The sequence below is a fragment of the Budorcas taxicolor genome, chromosome 18, assembly GCF_023091745.1.
Source record: "Budorcas taxicolor isolate Tak-1 chromosome 18, Takin1.1, whole genome shotgun sequence".
NCBI lineage: Eukaryota > Metazoa > Chordata > Mammalia > Artiodactyla > Bovidae > Budorcas > Budorcas taxicolor.
Genome location: NC_068927.1, coordinates 16,842,070 through 16,860,467, shown reverse-complemented (window position 1 = coordinate 16,860,467; position 18,398 = coordinate 16,842,070). Strand labels below are relative to the sequence as shown.

At 43.2% G+C, this 18,398-nt stretch overlaps 1 protein-coding gene across 3 annotated transcripts in view; it reads left to right on the top strand.

Moving 5' to 3' along the window:
- The first annotated feature begins 10,932 nt into the window (after positions 1-10,932).
- Positions 10,933-18,398, top strand: part of MYLK3 (myosin light chain kinase 3) — a 57,946-nt gene continuing 50,480 nt past the window's right edge. Inside the window, exon 1 of one of the 3 annotated variants that reach the window (XM_052655224.1) lies at positions 10,933-11,120. In XM_052655224.1, coding sequence (XP_052511184.1) covers positions 11,037-11,120 — 84 coding nt within the window. In that variant the 5' untranslated portion in view covers positions 10,933-11,036. Of the gene's footprint in view, positions 11,125-18,398 lie in introns of all 3 variants that reach the window. The other 2 variants (XM_052655225.1, XM_052655223.1) reach the window with 2 other exon arrangements.

Below are 18,398 nucleotides of genomic sequence, written 5' to 3'. Positions count from 1 at the left end.
TAGCCAGACAAAAAATGGGTAGCCTTTCCCTTCTCCAGGGGATCTTTCCAACCCAGGGATCGAACCCAGGTCTCCCACATTACAGGCATATTCTTTACCAGGTGAGCCACAAGGGAAGCCCCACATAATACTGTAATGAAAGATGTTTATCAGTTTTCACAATCAATAGCCAGACAAAAAAGATAATTACAATTTTAAACCATAATGGGAACATGATTAACTTAGCAATATAAAATAATTACATATAATTTGGGGGGTCAAGCAGAGTTTTGTGGCAAGAGGAACTGTATCCATGCACATATTTTCATCTGCTCAGCTAGTCTGTGTCTTTTGGTTGGTGCATTTAATCCATTTACATTGAAGGTAATTATTGATATGCATGATCCTATTACCATTTTCTTAATTGTTTTGGGTTTATTTTCTGTAGGTAGGTCTTTTCCTTCTCTTATTTTCTGCCTAGAGAATTTCCTTTAACATTTCTTGTGAAGCTGGTTTTGTGGTGATGAATTATCTTAACTTTTGCTTGTCTGGAAAGCTTTTAATTTCTCCATCAAATCTGAAGGAAAGCCTTGCTGGGCAGAGTATTCTTGGTTGTAGGTTCTTCCCTTTTATCACCATCATCCCATTCCCTTCTGTCTTGTAGAGTTTCTGTTGAGAAATCAGCTGATAGCCTGATGGGAGTTGCCTTGTATGTTAATTGTCATTTTTCCTTGTTGCTTTTAATATTTTATCTTTGTCTTTAATTTTTGTCAGTTTGATTACTATGTGTCTCAGTGTGTTCCTCCTTGGGTTCATCCTGCCTGGGACTCTCTGTGCTTCCTGGACTTGGTTGATTATTTCCTTTCCCATGTTAGGGAAGTTTTCAGCTAATAGCTCTTCAAATATTTTTCAAGTCCTTTCTCTCTCTTCTCCTTCTGGAACCCCTATAATGCAAATATTCATGTTTTAACACTTCCCTGGTGACTCAGAAGGCAAAGAATTTGCCTGCAATGCAGGAGACCTGGGTTCGATCCCTGGGCAGGAAGACCCCCCTGGAGAAGGAAATGGCGGCCCTCTCCAGTATTCTTGCCCCTGGAGAATTCCATGGACAGAGGGACCTGGCAGGATACAGTCAATGGTTTTGCAAAGAGTCCTACATGACCATGCAACTGACACTTCACTTTCAGAGGTCTCTCTATTGTTGTTTAGACATAACTACATGACTGTTGCTCAGCTGTGTCTGACTCTTTGCAACCCCATGGATTGCAGCATGCCTGGCTTCCCTGTCCTTGGCCATCTCCCAGAGTTTGCTCAAACTTATTTTTTGATAAGTTTAATATTTGAAGAGATATTAGCTGAAAACTTCCCTTAAGTTGTTGATGCCATCCAACCATCTTCTCCTCTGTCATCCCCTCCTCCTCCTGCCTTCAGTCTTTCTCAGCATCAAGGTCTTTTCCAATGAGTAGGCTCTTCACATCAGGTCTCCTAGACTGTCTTCATTTCTTTTCTTTTTTTTCTATATTGTTTTGCAGCAGTGATTTCCACTATTCTGTTCTCCAGGTCATTTATCTGTGCTTCTGCCTCAGTTATTCTGCTATGGATTCCTTCTGGTATGTTATTCATCTCTGTTTATTTATTCTTTAGTTCTTGTAGGTCTTTGGTAAACATTTCTTTCATCTTCTCAATCTTTGCCTCCATTCTTTTTCCAAGATCCTGTATCATACTCACTGTCATTATTCTGAATTTCTTTTCTAGAAAGTTGCCTATTTCCACTTCATTTAGTTGGTTTTTTTGGGATTTTATCTGTCCCTTCATCTAGGACTTACTTCCCTGGTGGCTCTGATGGTAAAGCATCTGCCGACAGTGCTGGAGACTCAGGTTCAACCCCTGGGTCAGGAAGATCTCCTGGAGAAGGAAATGGCAACCCACTCCAGTATTCTTGCCTGGAAAATCCCATGGATGGAGGAGCCTGGTAGGCTACAGTCCATGGCGTCACAAAGAGTCAGACACGACTGAGTGACTTCACTTTCCTTTCCTTTTGGGCTTCCTTGGTAGCTCAGATGGTAAAGCATCTGCCTACAGTGCAGGAGACCTGGGTTCAATCCCTGGGTCAGGAAGATCCCCTGGAGAAGGAAATGGCAACCCACTCCAGTATTCATGCAGTATTCATGCCTGGAAAATCCCATGGACTGAGAAGCCTGGTGGGCTATAGTCCATGGGGTCGCAAAGAGTCGGACATGACTGAGTGGCTACACTTCACTTCATTTCACTTCACTTCATCTGGGACTTAACTTTCTGCTTTTTCATATTGATAAACTTTCTGTAATGTAGTTTTGTTTTATTTGTTGTGTGATTGTGGTTCTTGCTGCTTCTGTCTGTCCTCTGATGGAGGAGGCTAAGAGGCTTATTAAGCTTCCTGATGGGAAGGACTGGTGGTGGGAAAAACTGGATGTTGCTCTGGTGGGCTCTGCTTCACTTGCTCAGTAAAGCTTTAATCCAATTAAAGGGAGGGGTTACCCTCCCTTTCTGGTAGTTTTTTGACCTGAGACAACCCAACCCTGGGGTCTTTGGGCTCTATGGTTGGGTTAATGGGGAACTCCAAGAGGTTTTATGCCAAAGGGGACCTTCCCAGACAGCTGCTGCCAGTCCCCCCATCCCTGTGGTGAGCCCCTGCTGACCCATGCCTCCACAAGAGACCCTCCAACACTAGCAGGTAGTTTTGGTTCAGTTTCCTGTGGAGTCACTGCTCCTTTCCTCTGAGTCTTGGTGCGTGCAGGTTTTGTTTGTGCCGTCCAAGACTGGAATCTGTTTCCCCTAGTCCTGTGAAGTCTTGTAATCAAATCCTGCTGGCCTTCCTAGTCAGATTCCCTGGGGGTTCCCAGTCCCTTTGTCAGATCCCAGGCTGGGGAGCCTGATGTGGGGTTCTGAACCTTCACAACAGTGGGAGAACTTCCTTTTTATTATTGTTCTCCAGTTTATGGGTCACCCTACTGGCGGGTATGGGTTTGATTTTATCATGATTGTGCCCCTCCTACTGTCTTGCTGTGGCTTCTACTTTGTCTTTGGATGCACGGTACCTTGTTTGGATGGGTTCCAGCGTCCTCCTGTGGATGGTTGTGATTTTGGTGCAGTCACAGGAGGAGATGAGCACACAGTCTTCTATCCTACCATCTTGAACTGGAATTTACAAAATTTACCCTTTTAAGTGTATCATTCAGTGACATAAAATACGTTCACAATGATGTAGAAAAATCACCACTATTTCTGAACTTTTTCATCACCCCAAAGAAATTCTGTACCCATCAAAATAACTCCCCATTCTCTCCACCCGCCTCCTGGTAATCTTTATTCTGCTTTCTCTCTTAGTGAGTTTGCCTCATCTGGTACCTCATGTAAGTGGACTCATATTAATATATTCGTCCTTTGTGTGCTCAGCTGCTCAGTCATGTCCAGTTCTGCAGCTTCATGAACTATAGCCTGTCAAGCTCCTCTGTCCACAGAAGCTTCCAGGCAAGGATGCTGGAGTGGTTCTTATATCCTTCTTCAGGGGATCTTCCCGACCCAGGAATCTAACCCACATCTCTTGTGTCTCCTGCATTGGCAGGTGGGTTATTTACCACTGTGCTGCATGGGAAGCCCCTCATTTGGCCTTTAGTATCTAGCTTGCTTCACTTAGAATAATATTTAATTCATCCATACTGTAGGGTGTATTAGAATTTTATTCCTTCTTAAAAGGCTGAATGATATTCCGTTGTATGTATATAACACATTTTGTTTATTCATTTGTTGATAGACACTTTATTTATTTCTACCTTTTGGCTATGAACTGAGTATATATGTTCATATATTTATGTATTCTGTGAACATGAGTATATAAATATCTACTTTCAGTTCTTTTGGGTGTGTTCCTAGGACTGGAATTGCTGAATCACATGGTAATTTTATGTTTAATTTTGAGAAATCATCAAACTGTTTTATATCGTGGCTGCACCATTTTACATGCCTACCAACAATGCACAAAGGTGCCAGTTTCTCCACATCCTCACCAATACTTATTTTTCTTTTTTTCCTTCTTTCTTCCTTCCATTTTAAAAAATAGAACCCGTTCTATTGGGGGCAAAGTTGTATCTCATTGTGGTTTTGATTTTCATTTCCCTAATGACTAGTGATACTGAACATTTTTTCATGTGCTTACTGTCTGTTGTATATTTATTCAAATCCTTTGTGCATCTGTTTATTTTGTTTATTTTTTAAATTTTATTATTTATTTATTTGGCTGCACTAGATCTTAATTGCAGCACAGGGGTTTTTTTTTGTTTCAGCTTGTGGGATCTTTATTTGTGGCATATGGGATCTAGTTCCCAGAGTAGGGTTCGAATCTGGACCCCTTGCATTGGGAGCACAGAGTCCTAGCTACTGGACCACAAGGGAAATCCTCCTTTGCCCATGTTTGAATTGGTTTGTTGGTTTAGGGGCAGAGCTATATGCCCAAATCTATCTGTTCTTCGAAGATCTTCTGGGAGTTCTGATGTTCATTTGGCATTTTATGTCTAACATATCTAGAAAATGCTCCACAGGAAATTTGTTCATGTTTCTCTGACAGTGGTGTCACATATGGGGCAGATCTTCCTTTGTAATGGATGAAGCAGACAACGATTCCAAGTTGCTTCCCATGTACCTGGGCTGTTTTCAGCGTTCTCCTCTTGTTTCTGTATGGCATACTTCCAGAAAAGAATTATTGACCAGACTGATCTGAACTGATCTGTGTGTGTTGCTCCCAAGGCTTCAGTGTTAAACTTCACTTTTCTTTGAGTTTGAAATTTTTATTTCAGTGAACAAAAGCGTCTTCACTCTTTGACTTGCAAATGAGAAATTCATTTCTGATTGAAAATGAATTTCATTTTCTAACTGAAATTCATTTTCTAATTTGAAATTCATTCAAATTCAATTTCAAATGTCAGTATTGAGAGAATCTGCTTCTGCTCCAGCAATGGCAGCTCTGACACAAGTTTGTCACATGCTCTTTTAACTTAAAAGCTATAATACAACCCAAGAGCTAAATAAATTTGGTGCTAGAGATATTGATAAATGCAACTAACTCCTGACCTTTATCAGGAAGCTCAAGGTTAAAACTTTTATGTGTTGTTTTGAGGCTGTAGAACTGTAAAGCACATTTAAAAGTGTCAAACATGTTTGTAACAAAAGAATCAATTGAACACATCTGAGTACATTTCTTTATGTCTTTTATGGCAGTGCTAACATGTGGGTTCAATTAAAAGGAACAATAGCAGAAACAATAGAGAAGAACTACCATATATGGAGTACTCACTACATCCCAGGCACCGTGCCAGATGTTTCCCATGTATGATTGTGTTTAAAGATTACAGATCAGGAAAATGAAGCTCTAAGATTCAAGAAAAGTGCTCAGGTCACATACTTGATAAATGGCAGAGATTGGATATAAAATCAGGTGAGTGTGACTCTATAACAGAAATACAACAGCTGGATGGAGGAAAAACAAAGAAATACATTTCAAATAGTTTAATGTTAATGTGACTGGCTGAAGACAAAAGGGATGTCATCTAGAAAATAGGAGATTTAAGTAGATAGACTTTTTCTTTAAACTGTGTTGGAAATGTTTCATAAAAATGTGGAAAGCCAGGTGCTCATCTTAAACTTCTTGACTGATGCTAGTATCTTCTCTAAGTGTGTTGCAGTTTTTCTTTTCATTTTCAAATTTTGGATTAAAATACTTTGTTTATGTTTTGATTGGCTTTTGTATTGTCTATTATTCTCTCCTCATTGGACTTACTACTTCTTTCTGAACAAAATGCTACTTCAAATGTCTCCTTTCCTGATTCTTACCATGCCCCCATCTTTCAACTCAAAGCCTTTCCCTAAACCTGTCTTTAATGAGTTCAGTTTCCTCATTTGAAAGTCTCCAGTTAATATATGTTTGTCTGTATTATAGTTTTTGGTTCTTGACATCCATACTTTGGAGATTTTTGTCTTATCGTTCCTCATTTGTGACCTTTTTGTTTTCCTTTTGTTTGTTTTTGGCTTTTTTCTGCCATGCCTTTTAAAATTTGTGGCCCTTTTCTTTTAGGTCAAAGCCTAAAGAAAGAAGTTTCTAGAATCTCTCTTACTAGACCAACTTTCTAGAATGAAAAAACTAGTTTTTTCAAATTGATCATAAATCTACTCTTGGATCAATCAGTCATGACCAGTTGGGTAGGGACCAGAATCCCACCGTACAAACATGGCTGCTGGGAGTCTACTGATACAGACTCTGTTAGGGGCATTCCTAGAAAAGACAGAATGTTTACTAGCCAGGCGCTCATCCAAGAGGTGCCTTCTATACTCTGTAGACCAGGGCACAGGAAAACTTTATGATGTCCTTGTAAACAAGATGGAGAAACATAAACTGAATCCTGGGGAATTGGGTGCAATTGTAAGTATTTGAACAACCAAATGCAGAGAAGGTGCACTGATGTTACCCTGCAGGCAGGTCATTAGTGATGAGCTGGAAGGCTCTGCTCAGCCTGCCCTGATTTTGGCATTACTCTCAGGGATTCAGATGAGCTCTCACTGGAATGCGAGTGCCCACATGATCAGAGGCTGTGGCCCTGGATTCCTTGGTGCTATCAGGCCACATTAAGAAAGTGATAGTCATTTGTCATTTTCTGACCACCCTTGACTCCCCTTCCTGAGTATATTATCCTCCAGTCTTAAAGCGACTGCCATTAGAGCTCCCCTGGGAGTAAGTAATGCCAAGATAGGGACATGGCTGAAGTTCACTAGTCTCCCACACCACTACTCCCAGCCTTTTCTCTATTCTGTTTTCCTGGGACACCATTTACTGAACATTGGGCTTTTGGATTTCATCTGTTCTTTCACATTTCTCTCTTTTCATCCTATGCTGTAGGAGATTTCCTCCCTTTTATATTACAATTTGTGAACATTTTATTTCTGTTATCACATTTTAAATCTCTAATTGCTTCTCTAATTATTCTTTTTAAAATCTTATGCTTTTGTAAAATCTTTCTTAACTCTCTTGAGTCAACTTTTATTCTATTCCCTGATAATTTTGTTTCCACCAGAATTTGTTTTTCACATTTATATATCTTGATCTTTCACTCTCTAGCTGCTGGATCTGCCATTATCTTGGTGATCTTTGCTTACCTGCTCATATTTAAGAAAGAAGGTCCATGAAAGTGGGGTGACATCTCTCCACTGATAATTCTGAATGGGTGCTCTGGACATGAGGTGGGAGAGTTGAGTGGAAGTTCATTTTTAGGCTGAGCTCGCCTGATGGTCAGAATGAGAACTTTACTGTGAGACATAAAGTTGATGACCAAAATCCTCAGCTCTCCAGTGTGGAGAACTGTCTAATTTGTTTAGAGAAGAGCTGTCTGGGGCTTGTTTACTTTTGCCTGAAGGTAAAGGCCAGTTGCCTGTACTTACTACATGTGAGGGAGGGGCTGGAGGGTGGAAGTGGGTGGTGGAGAAAAGCAAGTGGGTACAGGTGATCCACCTTCAGAGCTTGCCGGGTTCCCTGGGCTGACTGGCAGTCATTCTCTGCAACTCTCATAGCTTGTTCTGGGCTGGCTGTCTAAGGCATCTTTTACCTGTAAGCCTCTTCCATCAACTTTCCGGCTTCCAGATATATGCCAACTGTCTCATCTCCAAATGATACCTCCTTACTCTGTTCTCCTTTAGATATGAGTTTATTCCTTTGTGTACTTTTGTTCCTGTTGTATAAAGAGTCAAGGCAGAGAGAGCATGTCTGATCCATTAATAAAAAACAACAATACACATTTACTGTTTGTTATCCTGCAAGTAATATTTCTAGCAAAAGAACTGTAATGTAATGGTCCATTAAAATAAACAAATAATTTTTTATAAGTTAAAAAAATATACTTAAAAAAACATACTTCTTATAGAAATGCAATTACAGAAACATGTGGATTATAAAGAGAATTTGGCTTTTCCCTTTTTTTTTTCCCCCAACACAGTTCTGCTCTTTCCCCAGGAAGTAGCTGCTGTTAATTACTGGCTATGTATCCTTGACTATTCCTAATGTATTTGTATACCTATATGTTTCTGGTTATCAGGCTGTTTGTCCTTTTTATTTAGATAGGATCAAGTTTCATACGTTGTTTTGTGAATTTTAACTCAGCCATATGTCTTGGCTAGCTTTCCATGGTAGTAGATGTGCTGCCGCTGCTGCTGCTAAGTCGCTTCAGTCGTGTCCGACTCTGTGCGACCCCATAGACGGCAGCCCACCAGCCTCCCCCGTCCCTGGGATTCTCCAGGCAAGAACACTGGAGTGGGTTGCCATTTCCTTCTCCAATGAGTGAAAGTGAAGTCGCTCAGTTGTGTCCGACTCTTCACGACCCCATGGACTACAGCCTGCTAGGCTCCTCCGCCCATGGGATTTTCCAGACAAGAGTACTTGGAGTGGGGTGCCATTGCCTTCTCTGAGTAGATGTACAGCTATCATTATTTCCTCCACTGGTTGCCATTTAAGGAGCCTGTAGTTTTGTTCTTTTTTTTCCAAAAAGGCAAAATCTGTTACTTTCCTATTTCTTTGACCCTTAGCATGCTTTCCACTCAAACTGAGAAATCCTTGTCATAACTATAAAGAATCCCAGTGAATTAAACTGAAAAAAAGTGACTGGATGAAATATAGTGAATTGAACTGATCATAATAAGTGATAATATTTAGAGGTATAGTACTAAAACTTCTTTATTAAAATTCATATTATCCTACCTCAGGTAGTGAATGGAACAAAATCAAATCACAGTTATTTTGCTCATAGTTAAGAAGGCAAATCAGCTTGAATGTCATCTCTCAAACATACTAATAACAAATGTCCAGGCTTAAAACATCCTTATTTTTTTCCTACTGTTCTTTTCCTACTATTCCCTGACTGTTTTTCTGGTTTATTCACCATGTTTTAAGTTCTTGATTTATTCCTTATTCTTTCTGTTATAGGTCTTGAAACTGGAATCAGTTTAACCTCAAAAAAAAATCAGTGTTAATTTTCAGATGAATCCTCTTTGTAACAGTGTATAAGCATATCTGTGACAAAAATACACGCTTTCCTTGACTCTGTGGCAGAATGATACCCCTATACACCCCCACTTCCTCCACTCCCCACTTTCACATTTCTTCATCTGTAGAAATTTGTGCTCACTGGCCTCCTCTTGTAAGGTTGGATCACAACTCCAGCTTACTCTCTGCTTTTAACAAATTCATTGAGCACTAAGCTATGTTGCATTTCATTTTCATTATCTCATTTAATCCTCAAAATAGTCCCACACATTAGATTTAGAGAGGTTAAGTTACTTGTTTAAAGTCAGACAGTAAGTGGTAGAGCTAAGCTTCAAACCTGGGTCTGCCTAACACCAAAGCTTGAGCTCTGGCCTCTATGCTGCACATTCACCACTCAGCCAGTGAACCCTCATGACTGCGTGAGAACAGAAACCTCGCTGGGAGGGTAGACGACGGCCCCCCAAAAGATACTCACATCCTCATCTCTGGAACCTGTGAATGTTCCTTTTTATGGTGAACAAGGACTTTGCACATGTGATTAAGAACCTCAAGATGGGAAGATTATCTTGGATTATCCAGGTGAGACCTAAATACAGTCACATATATCATCGTGCAAGGGAGGCATGGGGTCTGACACATGCGCAGAAGGACTGGGAAGGCAGTGTGATCGTGGGAGCAGAGTGCAGTGAGCGACCAGAAGCCAAGTAATGCCAGCTGCTACCAGAAGCTAGGAAGGGGAGGAATGATTTTCTCCTGGAGCCTCTGGAGAAAGCATAGCCCTGCTGACACCTTGGTTTGGCCCAGTGATATTAGTTTCAGACTTCTGGCCTCCAGAACTGCGAGAGAATAAGTTTCTGTTGTTTTAAGCCATTAAGTTCGTGGTAACTTTTTATGGCAATCACAGGTGACTTTGTGACCTCTCTGGGCCAGTTTCCTTAAGTAAATGAGAATATTAATGGTAATACTTAGAATTTTAAAAATGTACAGTGCTAGCTTTTACCTTGCACAAAGTGAATGCTTGACAGAACTATTACCACTTTTAGGATCTGATAGGAAGACATTTGTGGTGCTTTGGGAGTACACAAGAAAGAGGGGCAGTTAACCCAGCCTCTGGTTCATAAACGCACCCGACCATCCAGTAAGGTTAATGAAGAAGTTAAAATTGATTTAATTGATTTTTAAGCCAAATGACAGAGTTCACACCACAAAAAAATCTCCACCCCTAATTTCTAAGAGTGACTGCAATCATCAGAGAAACTCTTTTCAGGTGATAACTCTTATTACCTGGTGGATGCCCCAGTGACTTTCTTATTTTTCTAGAGGTGATTCTGAATGGTCATTCCAGGACACGTTAATTAATGGACCATAAAAATAAACACTGCAACTGGAGACTGGAAGTGTAAATTCGCTTGCCTATCAGGAATGTAATCTGTGACCACGACACTTTGTCCATAGAAATGAACAGAGGGAGGGCTGGACTGGACTGGGGACCTGGTTCCCAGGCATGTAAGGATTATTTCTCTCTGAGGGCTGGACAGGAGCCAGGCCAGAGAGTTTGCCTTTGAGCTGTTCCCATGTGTTCATCCAGCTCCCAGAGAGACGTCATTGCCTTCATTATGGGTTGCTCTGGGCCAGTGATGGAGGAGTTAGCAGGGTGGCCTGGAGTGGCTCTCTGCAGGCTGGTGCCAGCTGACACATGCCACTTAGGTTTCCAAGGAGCCAAGCTGTCCCCACTCACGCACGGCTGATGCACTTGTGGCTAAATGTGGTGCCGCCAGGGCCCCAGGCCAGATTCAGGGCAGGAAATAGAATGCCACCTCCATCACCAGGGAAACAATGGTCTGCGTGCATGATTTAAACCTGGGCCAACAAGAAAGCTCAAAGGCACGGTCAGCAGAGGAAGGGAGACCATAGAGTGGCTTGCATGGATTTTGTCTTGGGCTATGACTGTTGACAAGCCACTTAACTGCCCGCATGTTTAGGTTTATCTGCATGTAAGATGGAGGGAACAATACGCATCTCACAGGGGACTTATGAAAACAACATTTCTGATAGACCACTCGGGATCCATGGAAGGAAGGTGGTATGTAAGTGCAGATGGTAAACTTATTGTGTGTGTGTGTGTTTTCAGCAGGTGCCTTAAGGGCATGTAGACCCTCCAGAAAACACATTTAGAGTCTGACCAAAAGCAAACAATAGTAAAAACTAACAGTCTTAAGTGCATGGATTTGTCTTTGGTTTTGTGCAGCTATCGGGGAATTACATGTGTAATTCAGACTTCAAAACTATTTTATTTTCAAACATTGCTGTGATTAGTTGTACTTAAGGCTCAGATCATTTGAGAATGCTGTAGTTGATTGTTTGCAGATGTTTGCCAACTTTGCTCTAAAAAAATTCCCAAATTAATTCTACTGTATAGTTTAATGAGTTGCATGTGTAGTCTGGAATGTTTGTTTCCAAGTCAGAAGGGGGCAAAAATCTATTTAAAAACCAAAGTGCAAAGAGGAATTCTTTCTCTATCCTGGGGGTTTACTGTTTCTGAGGAGTCCTGAGTCTGTTACATATACATTTGTTGTGTTCATTTAAGGTTAAGCAATTGAAGTCTGACCTCCCTATAAGGTTATTAAATGTTGTTTTCTGTCAGCTGGGTTCCTGGGGGAGTCTGTTCTTGGTCAATTAACCTCTCTCATGCATATTATTGTCTAGAATAATTCCTGTGGGTCCAGATGAATCATGACTATTACAGAAAAAAATAACACAAATAATACACTTAAAAGTTAGAATAATTATATAAATGAAATATAGAAAAGAAAGACCATCTGCAATTCTCTGATGCAGAATTAGCCATATTGGCATATATGTATATTTTAAACAAAAATGGGATTCTAATGTCTGTACTTGGCTGTTTTGCAACCTGCTTTAGGGGTGAAACCTTCACCTATTGGATTTGGGAGGAACACCATAGATCCTCAGAGTGTCTGGCCCTGTACGGTGAGGAGGGGTCCTGCTTTGGTTGCAGGCATGGCGGTGGGTGGGAGTGGAATGAGGGCCTCAGAGCATCAGTCAGCATTTATGAAAGGAGTTTCAAAGACTTGTTCTCTCAGATGTCACTCCACTTCCTTAGCGCTAATGTGTTTTGGCAACAGCATACATCCCAGAACTGGTAAACACTTGCTGCTTTTAGTTTCTGTGTGGATGACAATTCTGTGCCCTCCCGATCCATTTACATTCCATCAGATCCACTGGCTCCACCTTCCTCCCTTTTTTCCATACTAACAGAACTTGGTAAGGCATACAGCACAATACACAAATCTTAATAGCCTTCCGGACATGTATGCACATATACATGAACCAGGGTAACCACCACCCAGGGTATAAAACATCTCCAACATCCCAGAAGTGGCTCAGTGTCCCCTCTGAGTCAGCCCCTCCTACCTCTAGGTAATCATTCTGTTCAGTCTTAGACACTGATTGTACCATGTTATTTCCCACCTAAAAGCATTCCACAGGATTATTGCCCCTTTATCTTGCTCCTTTGGGTCTAAATGTCTCTGCTTGACTTTCAGGTTCACTTTCTTAAAGAGTCCTGCCTGCTGGATCATTTGGGCCTCCATTGACACCTCCTGGCCCAAGACTAGTATCTGCACTGTCACTCTGGAGCTCTGTTCACTCCATGCCCTCACCTTTCCCTGGCCTGCCTGAATCTCACCCATCCTTCAAGGCTCAGCTCAAGTCCTGTTTCCACCAGGAAGTCCTTTCACTTTGCTAAAATTTGTTTCCAATTTCTTTACCTCCCACTTACACTCTGAATTCGTTGACATCAAGTAAGCAAGTTTCTGCAGAGACTTGAGCCCATGGAAGGCAGGCCACTCTGCCGTTCCTACTTACTATTCCCAGTGACCCTCCATAGTCAGCAGCACACAGTTTTCCAAACCCTCCCTCCTTCTCTCACCCATTCGCTTGCATCATGGGGCTGCCTCAGGTCTGCTGATCCCCAACCCCAAACCCTGCTCCCGGTCTAAAGCCTCCTTTTTCCTTCCGCTTCTTGGTGCTTTGCTACCCAGCTCACCAAATTCTCTCCTTCAGACCTCAGATTCCACCCATTCTCTAGATTTGACAGGAGAAGTCCTGAGACCAAGCTCTCCTCAGAGGGTAGGGATAGACTGAGGACTGAGAATTTGAGCAGATGATGGTGGGCTTCTTTTTTATCAGATACGGGAAGCCAGGAAACACTGGTACATCACATGATTTTGCCCTATCCCACCCACATCCTTCACACCCAGCAGTTAGTGGCTGTCCCATCTTCTCTGTTGTTCCAGTGTGTTACCCTTGCTCCCACCCGACTTTCTGAGTTTCCCATGGCACAAGCAGAGATCTGAGCTCACAGGTATCAGCACAATAAAGGATTTAAATAAGATATTGCTGTTAAAATGCTTAGCAGCGCAATGTCTGCGATGGTCAGGCTCGGGGCTAAAATAAAAAGCCTGCAACTCTTTCTCTGATTCCTGTCAAGCCAGGTGTGTTAGGGGTAGGGGTGTGTGTGTGTGTGTGGGTGTGTATGGCCAGAAACCCTACCTGCTATAGGGAACACAGGCCCTGGGGCCATGGCCAGCTCCGCACTGATTCTCCCTGGGACCCTCAGTCTCTTCTTGAGGAAAATAAGAATCATAATCCATGCAACTTAGATGAGTGTAAGTGTGAGCACATGTCAAAGCACTTAGCAGGTGGGGACACCTTACCAGTATGAGCCAACAGGCAGTACAATATGTTGGCATGAAACTTATTGACCCAGTTCCAACTTGCAAATAAAATTGGGTTTCTAAATTGGCAGTTGGAAAATGCAGCCCCCTAGAGAAAATCGGGTTCTAGACAAGATGTTTCAGTTAGACTCCTCTGGCTGTAAGCAGACTCAGGAGTTTGGCTGCCTGCATTGATGTACTGGGTCTTACACACACTTACAATAAAAGTCTGTCTAGTCAAAGATATGGTTTTTCCAATAGTCGTGAATGGATGTGACAGTTGAACTATAAAGAAAGCTGAGCACCAAAGAATTGATGCTTTTGAAGTGTGGTGTTGGAGAAGACTCTTGAGAGTCCCTTGGACTGCAAGGAGATCCAACCAGTCCATCCTAGAGGAAATCAGTCTTGAATATTCTTTGGAAGGACTGATGCTGAAGCTGAAACGCCAATAGTTTGGCCACGTGATGCGAAGAACTGACTTACTGGAAAAGACCCTGATTTTGAGAAAGATTGAAGGCAGGAGGAGAAGGGACAACAGAGGATGAGATGGTTGGATGGCATCACCGACTCGATGGACATGAGTTTGAGTAAGCTCCAGGAGTTGGTGATGGACTTGGCAGTCTGGCACGCTACAGTCCATAGGGTCCCAAAGAGTGGGACACGACTGAGCAACTGAACTGAACTGAACTGAACACAGACTTTGGAAAGTGACTTTGCATCCCAAGCCTCAGTTTACTCACCTGTGAAATGGGGATATAGTTTCTTTCTCTTAGAATTGTTGTGGGGGCAAAAGTAATTTATGTGACAGTATAGCACAGTGCCTGACACATAGAAATGCTTGATAAATAATAGTCCTTTTATTATTTCCTAAGAAGTGTTGCTCTGGACATGTTGAATGAATGAATAGCTGCTAGTGTGGATTTGATTTATGAGGGACCTTTTTTTTCTTCTCTGATATTTTCAGGCTTATTCCATTTGACCATGCTTGGCTGGGAACAATTTTGACTAGGCATGTGAGAAAGGAATTGAGAAAATGAAAAGCTTCAACCAGGGGTAGAAATGCTGACTGTAGAAGACAGTGAGATTCTGGGAGCAAACCCACCAGCCACCTGAGAGCTAGCAAGGAGGGTCCCTGAGGCCCAGGCCTGTCGTTAAGCTGCTATTTCCCTCTCTGCTTCTTCAGAGCGCCCAACTTGCCTCTGGTTTTATTCCTAAGTGCAATTCCTGGATTCCTCCTGGCAGGACTTTTGGTATCTTTCTGGGTAGCCAGATGAGATAAGCAGTAGATGATTTTCTACAAAAGAGTAAGTAACTATTATAATATCTAGGGGCCCCTACCCTGTGCCCACTCCCCCCACCCCCCACCCCATCTCCTCAGCCAACTGTCAGGGATGAGCCTGTGGGCAGAGGCCAATTTCATGACACACACACCCTGCTCAAATCCAGAAAGCAGGGTGGAGATTTCCATGGTCACTCTGAGGGCAATTGTTTGGTCCGGTCTTTGACTTACTCAGTGGCCTTTGAAAAGTCCCTTCTCCTCTCCAGATCTCAGACTCTCCATGTACAAAATGACGGGATTGACCCTTACAGTCTCTGAAGTTGCTCCTGTCTCTGAAAGTGGCAGAGTGGTGTGAGTTATCAACCTGGGTTGGAATTCTGGCTCCACTGTTTTCTTTAGATTGATCCCCCTCTGTAAAATGGGGTGATAAATAGTAATCTACCCTATAGGGTTATGCATGCCTTCTCAGTCCCTCAGTCACTTCTGACTCTTTGCCACCCTGCGGACTGTAGCCCACCAGGCTCCTCTGTCCATTGGATTTTCCAGACAATAATGGAGTGGGTTTCCTCCTCCAGGAACTCTTCCAAATCAGAGATTAGACCCAAGTCTCCCGAGTCTCCTGCATTGGCAGGTGGATTCTTTACCACTGAACCACCTGGGAAACCCACACTATAGGTTTGTAGCAAAGTCTAAATTAAGACATTTGCAGTTAAAGTACTTAGTACAGAATCTGCCTATGGTCAAGTTCAAGAAAGCAAACTAAATATCAAAACTCTGCACCCCATACTCTGATTGCTGTCAGTCAGGCCAGGTGGACTGGGCCCTGGAGTGATATGTGTGCATATATGTATGTCTGTCTGTGGACGCATGCCAGGGCATGTGGAGGGTTTGGCCTCCCCCAGAGCACTCTGGGAAGATCTGTCCAAGGAGCCTCCCTGAGGGTAGCAGCTGAGTTGGAGCAGGCATCTCATTCAGCAGAAGCCCCCGCTCATGGCCTTCTCTTCACTGCAGCATGTCCCAGTCTTTGAGGCTCCAGATACCTTCATTGCTTTTTGAGTAGTTTTACTTGAAGAGGCAATAACTGATCCCTCCCAGCCTGGATGCAAGCAGCCCCCATGAAGAAAGCAACCTGTTCTATCGCTGTCCAGGGCTTGGCTCTGTCCTGAAGGGCTGCCTGAAGGCAAGGAGTCTTAGCTCTTCTCTGGCCCCTGCACCTAGGTTCTGGATTTTGAACTCAGGTCAGCTCTGTCTGCAGACTCAATCCCTTCTTTTTTCTGTTGTTGGACCACACAGTGTTTGTTTCACACTGGACACTCAGCTAAGTGATGCAGGAAGTAGGCCCCCGGGGAAGGCAGATACCGCCCAGCAAAGCAGATAACCAAGTGAAGCCTCTGGGGCCCGGGGCAGGCTCAGAGATAAGCGGAAATGCCAGGCTTATCGCTGCAGCCCGAGTTCTAGAGAAGCCATCCTGGCCAGCCCACCTCGTTCCCTGGGCTCCAGGCAGTCGGGCATCTCCAAGCAGAGTAAACACTGGGCTGGCACGGCCGCAGCAGCAGGACAGGACTCTGTGCCTCACTCCGGCACTTCGCAGTCCCAGCGCCAGAGGCCAGCAGCGGGCGTCGAATTACACCCAGATATTTGCGGTAAGCAGGCCGGTCTGCTTTGAAGTAGGAACCCAAGTAACAATTATTAGGTTCACAGGACAAAGGGAGCCTCTGTGACAATTGTTGCCCAGATCTGAGTCCTCTTGGACCAAGAAACTCCGTCAGCAGAAACTTTTGGTTGATGAGTACAGCCTGGGGGTGGTCAGCGCAGGCCTTTCCTGATGTAGTGGGCAGATAAGGCCAAGGGGCAGCTAACCCCGAAGTTGTCCACGTTGAACCCCGCGAGACTTTCTGAGGTTCTGTTTCATCTCTGGTTTCCTTTCGGGAGTAAGTGCAGCTTTGTGGAGGACATGTTTGCACTTTCTGTTTGCACATCACGAGCGGTGCATGCGGGGTGGTGGCCTGGGGGAGGTCAGGTGGCTGGGGGAGCTGATTTAGGTTTGGGAAGACACACCCTTGTCCCCTGCCCCTACCCCACAATGAGGTGACTGAGTAGACTGCTGTGCTCGTGGGCTGTCCGTCTGGGGTGGGATGGGCGTGGTGAGGGGTGGTGAGTCCCAGTCTCTACTGTTTTCATGTACTTACTGTGTGCCAAGTGCTGTGCTGAGTGTTTTGCTTATCTGAATACTCAAATAGCTCTGAGGCTATTGCACTATTATGAGCCCCTTTTACAAATGAGGAACACTGTGTTCACAGAGGTTAAGTTCCAGCTGGCCCTTACAGGCACTTAGGTGTACTTGCCTACCTAAGTAGGTAAGCACACCTTTCCTCAAGATATGTGGCCTCCATCTCTCAGAAATGTGTCATATTTGATTTTGTTAGGACCAGACCCTTCACTGCCTTGTGCCGCCACACTTGTTATGAGTCCACAAACATGCAAATTCTACCGCACATTGGGCTCCCCCAGATGTTGTACCTGTGAGCTCCGCAAAACCTACTTCCCATCCTGCTTCCCAGCAGCAAACACAATGAAGTCTTTGAACAGTTCTTTCTGGTGTTTGCCTCCAATTCTCTCCTCATCAATTTTGTTCATTATATATGGATTTCCTTTTAAGAGAAATAAAGATTTAGCTCTCTCCATTTTCCCTTTACAATTCTTATTATATATCACTGCTTTAACTTAATACAATATTTACTTTATTATGGCATAATATAATATATATATAGTGTAACATTATAATGTGTGTGCTTTGCTTAGCCACTGTCTGACTCTTTGTGATCCCATGGACTGTAGCCCGCCAGGCTCCTCTGTCCATGGGGATTCTCCAGGCAAGAATACTGCAGTGGGTTGTCATGCTCTCTCCAGGGGATCTTCCCAAGCAAGGAGCTGAACCCAGGTCTCCCACATTGCAGGCAGATTCTTTACTATCTGAGCCACCAGGGAAACCCAAAAATACTGGAGAGAATTGCCATTCTCTTCTATAGGGGATCTTCCCGAGCCAGGAATCCAACAGGGGTCTCCTGCATTGCAGGAAGATTCTTTACCAGCTGAGCTACCAGGGAAGTCCAAAAGTCTGATGCTCTACCAACTGAGCTATCCAGGCTCCTATATAAATATTATTCATTGAAAATTCAATCATGTACTTAAAAAAATTTTTTTTAAATTTTTTAGTTGGAAGATATTGCTTTACAATGCTGTGTTGATTTCTGCTGTACAACAATGCAAATCAGTTATTATATATATAACCCTTCCCTCTTCAGCCTCCCTCCCCTGCTGCCATCCCACCCCTCTAGGTCAT